At 43.6% G+C, this 12755-nt stretch overlaps 2 protein-coding genes across 2 annotated transcripts; both read right to left on the reverse strand.

Moving 5' to 3' along the window:
• Positions 1–119: 119 nt before the first annotated feature.
• LOC119017253 (tissue alpha-L-fucosidase-like) lies at positions 120–5190 on the reverse strand. Its single transcript, XM_037093815.1, has 8 exons — positions 4609–5190; positions 4354–4488; positions 3147–3284; positions 2938–3043; positions 2646–2846; positions 1961–2151; positions 802–901; positions 120–657 (listed from the first exon to the last, which is right to left on the reverse strand). The coding sequence occupies exons 1-8, from the start codon at positions 4947–4949 to the stop codon at positions 523–525; spliced, it is 1347 nt and encodes a 448-aa protein (XP_036949710.1). The 5' UTR covers positions 4950–5190; the 3' UTR covers positions 120–522.
• Positions 5191–6164: 974 nt separating this feature from the next.
• Positions 6165–12247, reverse strand: LOC119017225 (tissue alpha-L-fucosidase-like). Its single transcript, XM_037093754.1, has 7 exons — positions 11707–12247; positions 11262–11396; positions 10908–11151; positions 9221–9424; positions 8943–9133; positions 8640–8739; positions 6165–8552 (listed from the first exon to the last, which is right to left on the reverse strand). The coding sequence occupies exons 1-7, from the start codon at positions 12069–12071 to the stop codon at positions 8415–8417; spliced, it is 1377 nt and encodes a 458-aa protein (XP_036949649.1). The 5' UTR covers positions 12072–12247; the 3' UTR covers positions 6165–8414.
• Positions 12248–12755: the final 508 nt, after the last annotated feature.

Genomic DNA, 12755 nt, shown 5'->3' on the forward strand with positions numbered 1-12755 from the left:
TGTAAGGAAATGGATTATGACCACCAGCATTTTATTATGTCTTTACATTGATTCTGATCTGAAATGTGTTGCTTTTCATCAGGATGGCACAAATCCTAAATATATTGAACAAACAACCATTCATTAATCAAATCATCTTTTATTCAAACATTTTAAAAGCATACAGTAAAAAAATAAAGAAAGTGCTTCGCATATAAACTATTCATTTTGAAACCAACCACTTGAATCATTAAAAAAGTTGAGAAGATGCCAGGGAAGACGCCAAACAGCAGATTCCACTTTTCATTCATAAATGATTAAAAAAGAGCACAATTAAGAGGGAGTGACCCTTCTGTCCTCCAAGCTGCAAAGGGATCATTCGAGAGCAGTGTTTCATTTTGGCAAAAATACTGTGGAAAAAAAAAAGTGACAGACGCACTGGTCTTTCAAGCAAAGTACACAAGTTTCCCCTTATCCTGAGATAAACCAATTCTAAATATTCAGCTTTGCAGAGGTTTGACTCTGACTTCCAGGGTGTAAGGATCACTGGACACCGTCCAGTTTGAGTGTCCAGGCTCGACCGGGGGAGGAGGGACGTTCAGGCAAAAGGACAATAAGGCCAGCACTGGGGGTGAGTGGGGACCAGGATAAAGGCTGTGGATTACCCAACAAGGTCACCTGAACAAAAGACAAAAATCTCTAATTAAGTTTCTTACATTTCATGAATGGACTTCTATATTCCCTGAGTAAATTAATAATCACTGAGCTGCTGACAGGAGGTTTTATAATCTGTATAAAGACATCTAGTCTCAGTCCCTTTACCTTAGTAGCTGCTGATGTTTTAGGTCCCAGCAGTTGTACTGTGGGTTTGGGAGGTTTGGCTGTCACGATGGCATAGACAGTGGCCCCTTTAGATGTATACCTAGACAGATGAGACGAGACGAGAACTTACATCAGTTCAGTTCAAAATACTTTGATCATCCCTCAAGGTCCGATTCAAGGCGAGCGAGGGCACAAACAGGCGCACTCATAGACTATTCATCTACGCACATAATGTAAAAATACACTGAGGACATAACAGAGAACTGGGATGAGAACTATCGGTCTATACACAAGATTAACTGACCATTACTTGTACTTGTTCACAGGTGTAATGGCGTCTGGAGTAAAACCAAACTTAATTCTATTTATTTAACATTTGAAATGCATTCCTACTGGAAGCAATTTAAAATAAACCTATAGGACATTTGTAGGGCTGTTGATAGTCTCATATGCTTTTACTGAGGACTAAGTATGAAGCGAAACTAAGGATCTTTCTGTTTTACCAATAACTTTTTATAGATGAGGTCAACAACACGCTGAAGTCAGTTCTTTTCCTTATGACAAGTCAGGTGACAAATGAACAAAGCTACAGATCCTATCAATAAAAGAATAAAACGTTACACAGACGCTTCCGGGTCTTTTTCACAATGACATCTGTATGCTCAAAGCGTCATCATATACAGATCCCCAGTAAATTGTACTGTAGGTCTGAATGATTTAAACATTTGTGCGATGTATCACTGTTGGAAGACCGTCGCTGTGTTTTGTTTTGATTATGATTTCTCTTGTTTTGGATATATTCTACAAAAGGTTGACATTAAAGGTTGATCGCATCCGTCCATGAATACTTGTAGTTTGGGTTTGGGTCACTGATCTGACGGACTGAGTACAAACATAACACATTTCACAATATATTGATTTTTGTATGTACTACAAATGTCGTGTGTGTGCAAGATAAAAAAAAAAATAGAGGCGAAAGGACACGACTGCAGTGAGCCGGGGGAAGCACAGTAAAGTACCAATTTCAGTCCATTTCTGTTCTCAACATGTGATGCGTCATGAGACACTCTTTACCATTCCTATACAGATTTGAGGAAATTGTGCTTTCAGTGATCAACAACAGCAACAACAAGATCAGCAACTCCTGACCGCTTCTTACCAGACTGGCACAGTGGTGTTCTCGGTCTGTATCCTCCAGGGTTTGGAGGCGTAGATGGCCTCCCCGTTGATCTCTAGCCAGGCACCGACACTCCTGAGCCTCTCCTCAAACACTGCAGGGATCATCCCATCAGGTGTGGGACCCACATTCAGGAGATAGTTACCTCCCAGAGCCACCGTGTGAACCAGATCCTGCAACAGAAGCAGGAGGAGGAGGAGAACCAGTCAGAGACGCCTGAATGATCTCAGTGTTGTTCGTGTACAACGTTTAATGACTGACACATCTTGGCTTATTTGTCTACTCCATATTCTCTTGACAATGATGAGAAAAATAAAAGCACAAGTGATTGTCACAGCAGAATATGGACCTGATAACTAATAATAATCACAATCAGAATCAGAAATCCTTTAATGTCCCACAGACGGGGAAATTTGTTTGTCATAGCAGCATCGGAATATTACAAGAGCAAGAGCAAAACTTCACTCATTAGATTAGATTGATCCCTGTGGGAAAGTTGGCTTTTATTACAAATGCATATTTTAGCAAACAGTATAGCCACATGTAACACTTGACAAATGTGTCCATGGCAGCTGTATAAAAGAGCAGAATTATCTGTATTCTATATGTATGACAGCAACAGCCTGTGTAGTCATCACTTCTAAATCATACTATCACATATCCTCACCTCTATGATAGAGGGCAAGTCCATCAGTTCACTCATCTTCATGTTTCGACGGTAGCCCCAGGAATATGTGTCCACAGATGTGCACTTCTCCCACTTGTGCTGTGGCAGCTGGCCTGGAGTATATTTGTCCTCACAGTTGTAGTAGCCACCGTGTTTACACGCACAGCCAGCTCCCCATCTGTCATTGGTCACTACTGTATCCTGATGCAAGGAAGATCTGGTAAGTTTCTGCAACCAACGAAAAAAAAAATGAACATCTGAATGTCTTGCTTTAACAAGAGAGAACACTGACTTTGACAGGGCTGTCATTGTAGAGCCAGGCCAGGAAGTCTGTGGAGTTCCAGTACGTGTCAGGTGCCTCCCAGTCCCCATCGGACCAGATCACCTCAGGTCTGTACCTGCAAAACAAGAGGAAGACAGAGATTTAAACACACTGATGTCTGGCTTTATTATATGCAATAAACAGGCTTGTACTGAAATCAGCCAGTAGGTGTTACAGACCTTACAACCATGTTATAAAGCTCTGGTAGCAGTTTATTCATCACAAACTCCTGTGTTTTGAATCCATTCTTCTTGTCCTTCAGGTACAGAGGGTGGAACCACTCATACAGGGAGTTGTACAGTCCATAGTGCAATGACCTTAACGAGGAAATTAACAACATTAAATACACAATATTTAAATTGTTTGATCTTTCTCCAAGGGCAGGAAATTTCCCTGATATCTGCGGTAGAGTCTGACTGATACTCGATTTTTGGGGCTGATAAAAAAAAACCAAAAAAAAAACCACATGTCTAAATATCAGCTGATACATACATGTTTCATGCAGTGATCCCTCAAATGTGCTTATCAAACACTTATGACAAAGATATGTAACAGATGAAGAATATCTTACAGTATAACAACCAACTGAACTAAGGAAATTCACTGGGAATTTAGTAATTATAAATTACCCAAATTATCATTTTCTACAGTATTATACGAAAGTAAGAAGTTTTTCTATCGGCATCTACCAGAAAACATATACACCAATACTAACATATCTGTGAAAGGCTAATATCAGACGATAATATCAGACAATAATATCAGACGGGCTCTAATCTGGGTCAGGGATGCACTGACCCAAATTTATTCTCTCACTATACGACACACAAGACATCTGCCAATACAAAATACTGATCTCCTACCAAGGCACTTTTTTTTCATTGGAATAACTTTTATGAAAAGTATCATGACTCATCAGTCATCAGTCAGTCATCATCAGTCTGCAGCCTGTAAAAACTGCAACAATTATTTACACTCATGATTATTTTGCCTAATATTTGCACGATTCATCACCGCAAGTCTGTAAAATGTCAAAATGTGAAAAAAATGCTCATTATAATCTCCAAGAGCCCAAAGTGAGACCTGATGTTGCTTCTTTTGTCAGACCAACAGCACAAAATCCAAAAAACTCTTGATGCATCACCAACCTACAGGAAAGTTACTACTATTACATCAGGAAATGAATTGGCCCTGAACAGGAAATGGAGTGTGTCAGTATACTCAACCACACAACTTGAAATCAGACCAACAGAAAGAGGAAACAGCTGGTGAATGTGTGATGAGCAGGACAGGTCGTGCAGCACTCTTTAACCCACTGTATTCCCAGTGTCAGCACCAGCTGTCAACTCTTCTCCTGAGCTTCATACTGAACACCTGATGGCCCACCTGTTGCGCACCGCCTCCCCTAGATCTCCCACCAGGTCCCTGTGAGGACCAGTGTCAACTGAGTTCCAGTTCCAGGAGTGTGGAGACCCCCAGTTAGTAAACCCTTCGTGGTGTTTGGCGGTCAGGACCACATACCTGCAGTGGAGATCATGTGTAAACTTAATGAACAGTTTGTGTGATTATGAGCTGGTAAAAAAAACAGAACCAGTTCGATACCGGAAGTGAAACTGGTCTCTCTTACAGAAATCCACTCACTTAGCACCTGAAGCCTTGAATATGTCCGCCCAGTCCTCCGGGTTGAAGAACTGAGCGTGAAACTGGGGAGCAAACTCCGGGTAGCTGAAGCCCGGCGGGTAGTTCTGGGACATGTAGCTCACACACTTCTGATCCGGGGGCTGCTGGCCCTGCCAGTGCCACCAGAACCACTCACTGCCGAACCCGGGCACAGAAAACACCCCCCAGTGGACAAAAATCCCCACCTTGGCCTGGTCGTACCATGACGGCAGCGGCCTGGCGTCCAAACTGGTCCAGTCGGCGGTGTACCGAGCCGCAGCTGGAGAAACCACAGCAAAGACTAAAACTATCGGCGCTAGCATGACAGCGGGTTAGCCTGATGCTAACTCCAGCTACACCGGGATGAAGCTAACAGCGGGCTGAGAGCTGATACGTGTTGTCTCCGCAGGTGAAGCAACGAACCTGCGGTGATGTCAAACTGCTCCACGGCAGGTTTCCTACATTAAAATGACAGTTCACCTTTTCTCGACCACTCAGGTAAATAAAACGTTCCCATCATATAACTGAAGCGTCACGTGACTGTCTGTCTGTCTTTTTTAACTACAACTTTATTTAAAAGATGAGCATTAACACAGGGCATACCTGCATACATACTGACAACATCTACATGGTATTTATAGCATCCACATAACAAGAAATTGCTTTATTTGTTGCAAACGTTATGTACGACATGAATGTCCTGGTTGCATTATACTGAACAGACCACTGAATTTTTTTTTATAAGTTATAAGTTTTTATTGATACAAACAGTGCTGCTGACGTCACACCGGCAATGACCTGCTTCAGTCTATTTCAACATCCCATATTTAAAGGGGCACTGTTATTATGTTAATGAGGTGATAACTCAAACTTCATAAGTGAACAAACGTGCTGTTGTCAGAGGAAAATGAGGTCCCAGAACACTGTTTGAAAAGCTAGAAAGGTGGCAGGGTCCGCCACACAGAAACAACGTAAAAAAGGAATGAAATTGTGTTGTCCTCTGAGGTCAGTTTGATTATTCAGCCATGATTCGAAGAGTCTGTTTATTCTGATCAAAAATAATACCCCAAAACTACACAGAGCACCTTTAAGGTTCAGATTCATTCCGGTTTGTAATGTCTGAAGATCACATTCAGGGTGTTGTCCCCGGGGAGATGTTAACTGCCATAACACGTGTCATTTTTGAGAAATGTTGTGTTGATTAGTAGAGATATTAATATTACTAGTATTAAATCATGTGTTGGGGAAGCTCAGAGTATGTATTGAATATTTTCTGATTTCTGATTAGAAAACTTCCAAAACTTCTCGAAGTTTTCTCTCATTGTAAATAGGCGACAATATTTTATAAGGACAGTTTATAAAGACAGAGCCTTAGAAAACATTCAAACAGATACAGTATACACATTTTATTTCAACTTAAATTAATGTGTAAAGATTGGCATCAGAGTGTGCAGTCTAGATATATAAAATGCAGTTATATAAAATAAATCCATTTAAAAAATTAAAAGAAACTGAAATTGATTCACTCAGAAACAGTATTCAGATCCCCCCAGGCCTTTATTTGTATTTTTATTTTATTTTATTTTTTTTACAGTATTCTGATTATATTGTTATTTCTGTCTGGACATATTTACACATTGTTCCGTTCATAAAGAAATGCACCCAAAGGAAACTCTGTTTTTAATAGGACGCCACATGTGAACGAGGTCGGCCTTTCGCGGTCTCTGCACCCAAAGGTCCCGGGTCATTCCTGCAGACCCGGTCCGTGGAGGTGTGAACTCTTCTGCCCGGCTCGCTCTGGTCGCTGCCCACAACATCTGCGGATGCTGTCTCCAGCTGTTCTGGGCGGGATGCGCACACAGCCAGAGCCTCCAGCCGGGCCATGGCGAGCGAGTCCCGCCGCTGAGCCCGGTGGCTGTACCCGAGCCGCTTCAGGGTCCGCCGGGTGGTCCTGAGCGAGATGGGCTTGTCGTGTCCGCTGCTGTTGTACAGAGCCTGGATCTGCTCGGTCGTGGCGCGGTTGTTCGCCTCCACCACGCTCTCCATCACCCTCTCCCCGCGGCCATCGACGAGGCGCTTCCTCCCGCAGGAGCCCCGCTGGCTGGAGGTCTTGTGCTCCTGACACCACTCCCTGTACACCCGAGACACGCTGGTCTTGGAGAAGCCGAGCCGGTTCACTGTTTCCGAGATGCTGCAGCCGGCGCGCCGGGCTCCCACTATCATCCCCCGCTCGAAGTCACTCAAGTCCGGCGACTTTCCCATGTGACACCGCTCGGTCCGGCAGGGGCACCGCACACACTCGCTCTCTGCCAGCAGCAAAACAAAGTCACAAACAAAGCTTTTTTCTTCTTCTGTGGTTTTGTGGACTACCAAAGGCTTATTGTCGCCCTCCTCAGTTGGCTTCACGATTTCTTCTTCAACCTCAGTTCCTCCGTCACTGACACATCATGTTTAACACCAGGCACTTACTGCAAGTTCTGTATATGTTTTAAATAAGACATACGTGACTTTTCCATGGCAGCCATGTGGACTTTTGGAAAAAGAAGGTAGACACAAAGACTGGTGTTAGAAAAGACTTTAACAAAGGTTCTGTCCTGGTTAGATATTCAGCCTTAATTAAAGGTGCACGATGTAGTTTTGTTGAAGACATTTTAATCAGAAGATTTCGACTGAATAAACAAACTGACTTTAAAGGACGACACAATTTCATACTGTTGTGCCCTGTTTACATTTTGCCACACTGCCACCTTTCTAGAACATATTTTCCCCTGAGAACAGCTTGTTTATTCAGGTATGGAACAATTTAACATCTCTGAAAGCTTTTTTTATTGCTGCCTCGTTAAGATTTTAAATATTAGGAAACAAAGTTTGAATTTGTTCTCCAAAACTACATTACTACAATTAGTATCACCCGTCTGTACCTTCTAACTCATGTCTGCTGCTATAAAAAAGTTCTGTTGTCACTCATAATTGTGTATGATATGGAAAAGGAAGAAACACAGAAAACACAGTTCACTCTCATGAATATTTAAAATGTTTAAGCATTTTCAAAATCATGTTTTATTGTCTCAGCTTTGGCTTTGTATACCAGGAAACACGGTTCAAATGAACAAGAGAGGACAACGACAAAACTAAATAAACAAACTCACATTTTCATGATTGAATTAAACGAAACAAACACAAGGACAACACTTACAGGACATTTTCATACAGTTTCCTTTTGATTATATTTGTGAAACCCTGCCACCTTCCCAGCTTGTGTATTATTAACTCAATATTGTAAATATCAAAATTATGAGTCAGACTTTCTTCTCCAGAACTGCATAGCGCCATATAGCAGCAAACATCTATTTGCTGTGTGAAGATAAAGTGGATTAATGAACAGTCCGAACAGAGAATGACGTCACATTCCTTCTGCTCAACATGGCCGCCCCATGAGATATTTTCTCATGTAATAGTTAAAAAAAGTGCACTAAAATATTGCTCTAAAAACATCTGAGGTAAGGAAGAGGCAATACCATAACAGAATATTGATCCTTATTTTATCAGCACTGCTCAGTTTTACAGTTTGACCCGAGTTTGGAGAGCAGCGTGTGTTCAGATGCCGCCGAATGTAAAAAAGGGCTTTTTTACATTCTGCTGTGCATTTCAAATCCCATTTCACCCTGAGAGTTAAATCATCACTATACAATTACACACATATACATACATTCATTCAGAAAGTAAAGTGTAACAGACCCTTAGCCCAAAAAACAACTTGTTCCCGATCCTGCTCCATCTCTCTGACTCTAGGCTACGCCCTCTAGTTTCAAACACCAGGCGTTGGCAGGAGATGGTGGCATCGGAGGCATCAGAACTGTCAGTCCAGCCGTCTGTGTCATCGGGGCCCACTTCAGTGGTACTTTAGGATAGTCCAGAAGTGTGACCTGTGGATGTAGAGGAGTAGAGTGTAGACAGTATGTTGATGACAAAGAAGGGAAAGTGAAGTCAAATAAAAGAGACATGAGACTTACCTTTGTGGCTGGAGACGTCTTCGGTGATGGGAGTTGAAACGATTGCTTGGGCGGCCAGCCGAGGAGTATGGCATAAACTGTACTGTTTTTGGCAGTGTACCTGTAATAACAGTAAACATCAGTTAGAGGAAAGCTACTTTAGACTAAAACTGCATTATTTTATATCACAAAACCACAAGATGTTGCTAGGAAGAGAGGACATCTTGGCTTGTGTGCTTAGCTTCCTGCCACCGTTACCTGGCTCTCAGGTAATCAGCAGGAAATGGAATGAAACAAAAATGACAAATAAAATCTCAGTCTCACCAGACGGGGGCAGTGGTGTTGTCTTTCTGGACCCTCCAGGTCTTGGAAGCATAGATGGCCTCCCCATTGATCCCCAACCAGGCACCAATTTGCCTCAGCCTCTCCTCAAACACTGGGACAATCATGCCATCTGAATTTGCCCCAACGTTCAACAGGTAGTTACCACCCATTGCCACCACACTCACAAAGTCCTGAGGACAGAGTGCGTTAGAATTACGCAAAATCACAGAACAGTTCATCTCAAAATGACGGACAGACGACCTACTGTGACCTCTCACCTTCATGACGGACGGCAGGTCCATGACATCGGTCAGCTTCATGTTTCTTCGGTAGCCCCAAGACATGAAGGCATCGAGGTCCTGGCATTTCTCCCATTTGTGGTTTGGAACTTCACCTGGCGAGAACCTGTCAGCACAGTTGAAGTAGCCACCGTGTTTGCAGTAGCAGCCTTTACCCCACCTGTCATTGACAATCACCTCTTCCTGAAAAACACAAGCCATTATCTACATTATAAAGAACTACCAGCACCGCGCACAAACCTTTTTCTCCACCGTCACCAAAAACTATTACACATGTCCCAAAGTGAATACAAACTGTGCCAAAATCAAAATGTACTTTCTTTACTTTATTTTCAGCAAAAACCCTCCAAACTATTCTCTGTTTAAGTACTTCAGTACATTTATTAACTGTAACCTTGTTAAATTAAAACACTCCATGAAATAGACAAGCATCCAAGTGGACAACGCACACCTTAGAATAAAAAATTGTACTGGTAGATTACAATAGATGAAGGGTTAGCCTACGTTGTTGAATCTGCTAGAAAAGACATCATGGAAAGTAAGCAATGTGTAAGTTATTTAGATTAATTCAGAGTAACACTAATTAAAAATAAAAAACATAGGCTGGTTTATCGACCACCGCTGGACTTAAAGAAGAAGTAAAATTTAAAGAAGAAGTAAAATTTAAAGAAGAAGTAAAACTTGAGAACTGAAACGCAAAGAAGAAGTAAAACTCCAGAAATTAAACTTGTTTTGTTGTCACTTTAAACCTCAGTTCACTGTTTAAAGCCCCCCACACACCGCCCAGACGTCCAGCTGCCTTATCCAACCACTCTGTTGCCTCTTGTCTGACCCGTTCGGCAGAAAAGTTGCATTGAACACGACGCTTCGACTTGCTGCCAGCTCCACAGTAGTGCGTACGTTCTGCGCTTGCGCGAGATGCAATAAGCGGGCGGTGCTTGTCTTGTGAGTTATGCACGCAACTCTCTTTACTTTCGATCGAAATGAAACTATTTTAGATAAACACAGCTGCATACTAAACATGCAGCGAGGCATTACCAAACAAACACAGATTAATTCATCCTGAACGGACATAACAACTAATCTCGTGGCAGTCCTGCAGAACATGAAAACAGGGAATGACGGAACAGATTGCATAGAAAAGCAAAGCGTACACAGTATTCCGCCGCTCCCACACACTGCGCTGATTCGCTAGCACACCGCCAATCAGAGAATCCAATGGCTCAGACGTCTGACAGCCCTCCTCCTCAGACTTCGCATGTTGAATCGGAGCAGACAACGTCAGTGCGGCTCCGAAAGCTTCCAACGCAGCTGAACATACGGAACATATTTGTTCCCGACCTCGTCCGAGTCTCCCCAAACGCTTCAGACGTCCATATTTGTAGAAGAAATACACGACTGGTAGGGGGCCTGGAACGAATTAGGCTATTTATAGGGAAAAAGGTGCTTCGACTTACGAAAATTTTGACTTACGAAAGACCCTCTGGAACAAATTCACTTCGTTAGTCGGGGTTCCACTGTATTAATATATTTCTGCTGCAGAAGTTATTTTCTCACATTTGGTTGAATTTGGTTTAAGACTCAACTTGGGCCCACCTCATGCACGCAGGAAGTGATCGAGCAGACAGCGCTCTGATGTGGCCTGTTGTTGTGAACGCCCCCTCACCTTAACTGGGCTGTCATTGTACAGCCAGGCCAGGAACTGGGTGGAGTTCCAGTAAGTGTCAGGTGCCTCCCAGTCCCCATCAGACCAGATCAGATCAGGTTTGTACGACATCACGAGGTTCAGCAGCTCCGGGAGAGTCTTGAGGGCAACAAAATTCTGAGTCTTGAATCCGGAGGCCCGGTCCGACAAGTAGTGGGGATTGAAGAATTCAAACATTGAGTGGTAGAGACCCAAACGCAGTGACCTGTAGGGTGAATGCACACTTCAGTGAAGCTCTGAACCCCTAGAAGACTTACCTTTATAAACCAATCATTATTCACGCCATATTTTAATGCCTTCTCCAGACACCCTCACCTCTTCCTGACAGCTACAGCCAGCTCTCCCACCAGGTCCCGGTGAGGACCCGTATCCATCGAGTTCCAGTTCCAAGAGACGGGTGAGGGCCAGTTTGTGAATCCTTCATGGTGCTTGGTTGTGAAAACAATGTACCTGTAAAGACATGGAAAATAAATGCTCTTCCGCATTTCTGCGACAAGGAAATGCTGCAACATTCAGTTACCAGTATTCTGGTTTGATTTTTGAGAGACTAATGATCATGTGCTGAAGAATACAGATATCTTTCTTCTGGTTATTATGTGCTGGATAACAAAGCCTGCAACCAAGCATGTACACAGGCTGACCACAGAGGGGCTCTGCGCTGTCAAAACAAAGCCAGATGTATGGCTCCACCAGGTTAGTGGCAATGCATCAGCAGTCAGTGATCACCTGATGGAAGCAGGAAGAGATCTTGTGATCTTACCTGGCTCCTGAAGCTTTGAATATATCTGCCCAGTCGTCCGGGTTGTAGAACTCTGCGCGAAACTGGGGCGCGAAATCCGCGTATTTAAAGCCTGGAGGGTAGTTCTTCTTCATGAAATCCACTTCCGCTTGCCTCCCGCTCGCCCACCACCACCAGAACCACTCAGAAAACTGGCCGAAGCCGGGGACCGAGAAGACGCCCCAGTGGATGAAGATCCCAAACTTGGCGTCGTCGTACCACTGGGGCAGAGGTCTGGAGTCCAGACTGGCCCAGTCCGCCGTGTAGCGCGCTGCGCATCCTGGTGCCAGCAGCAGAAGCGGGATCAGACTAATCAAACACGCGATGTGCGCAGGTCCCAGTGCCATGCTGAGTCTCTCTGCGATCGCTGTCCTCTGCAGACAGAGAAGGCAGTTACCCTGATAAACAGTCAGGCGGGACACGTGACTCCACCTGGTGGGGGGGGAACCAATGTGTAGTCGCCCTCTGTGGCAGCGGAGACACGGCGCCAACCTGTGGAACTTGTCCCAGCAAGTGGCGCTGTGGCGAAGACAAACTGATCATTTCTGTTTCCCTCAGTGTAGCAAATACCAACGACACAGGACGAATGTGACTTCAGTACTGTGACTTTCAGATTCCAGTTCCCTGGTCTGTGCATCATACTTGGCCGCACAGGCTTTTACTTCCTCTGATTGTCTGGGTCAGAGAACTGAAGAGTGTGAAGAGCTAATCTTGTGAATTTAAAGCCTGGCAGGTAGTTTTTTGAGCATGATTTCAACTTTCTTGCCAATTACTGTAATAATTTAAGATCAAGCCCGAACAGTAGAACCTGAACAGCAGAATTCCTTCTCATTTACTTTTTAAGATTTCAGTCAAAAGCAAACCTGCCTCACAGAGTGTTTCAGTTGGGCATGTCTGTCTGGCACACCAACCAAAGTACAGTATATAGTTCTGTCCCATTTGAGGAAGTGGTGTGCGACAGGTTTTCTCCCAGTAAGCATTTCCAAGTGGTGTTGTTGTTGGTGTGACTGTGGTGAAGACAAATGGATCAT

The sequence above is a fragment of the Acanthopagrus latus genome, chromosome 3 (genome assembly GCF_904848185.1).
Source record: "Acanthopagrus latus isolate v.2019 chromosome 3, fAcaLat1.1, whole genome shotgun sequence".
In the NCBI taxonomy this organism is placed as follows: domain Eukaryota; kingdom Metazoa; phylum Chordata; class Actinopteri; order Spariformes; family Sparidae; genus Acanthopagrus; species Acanthopagrus latus.

Coding starts and splice junctions, on each gene's coding strand:
- LOC119017253 (XM_037093815.1), bottom strand. CDS start 4,949: ATGCTAGCGCCGATAGTTTTAGTCTTTGCTGTGGTTTCTCCAGCTGCG. Junction 4,489..4,608: donor TTCAAGGCTTCAGGTGCTAA/GTGAGTGGATTT, acceptor TCTCCACTGCAG/GTATGTGGTCCTGACCGCCA. Junction 658..801: donor AAACATCAGCAGCTACTAAG/GTAAAGGGACTG, acceptor TCTTTTGTTCAG/GTGACCTTGTTGGGTAATCC.
- LOC119017225 (XM_037093754.1), bottom strand. CDS start 12,071: ATGGCACTGGGACCTGCGCACATCGCGTGTTTGATTAGTCTGATCCCG. Junction 8,740..8,942: donor AACACCACTGCCCCCGTCTG/GTGAGACTGAGA, acceptor CTGTTATTACAG/GTACACTGCCAAAAACAGTA. Junction 8,553..8,639: donor AGACGTCTCCAGCCACAAAG/GTAAGTCTCATG, acceptor CTACATCCACAG/GTCACACTTCTGGACTATCC.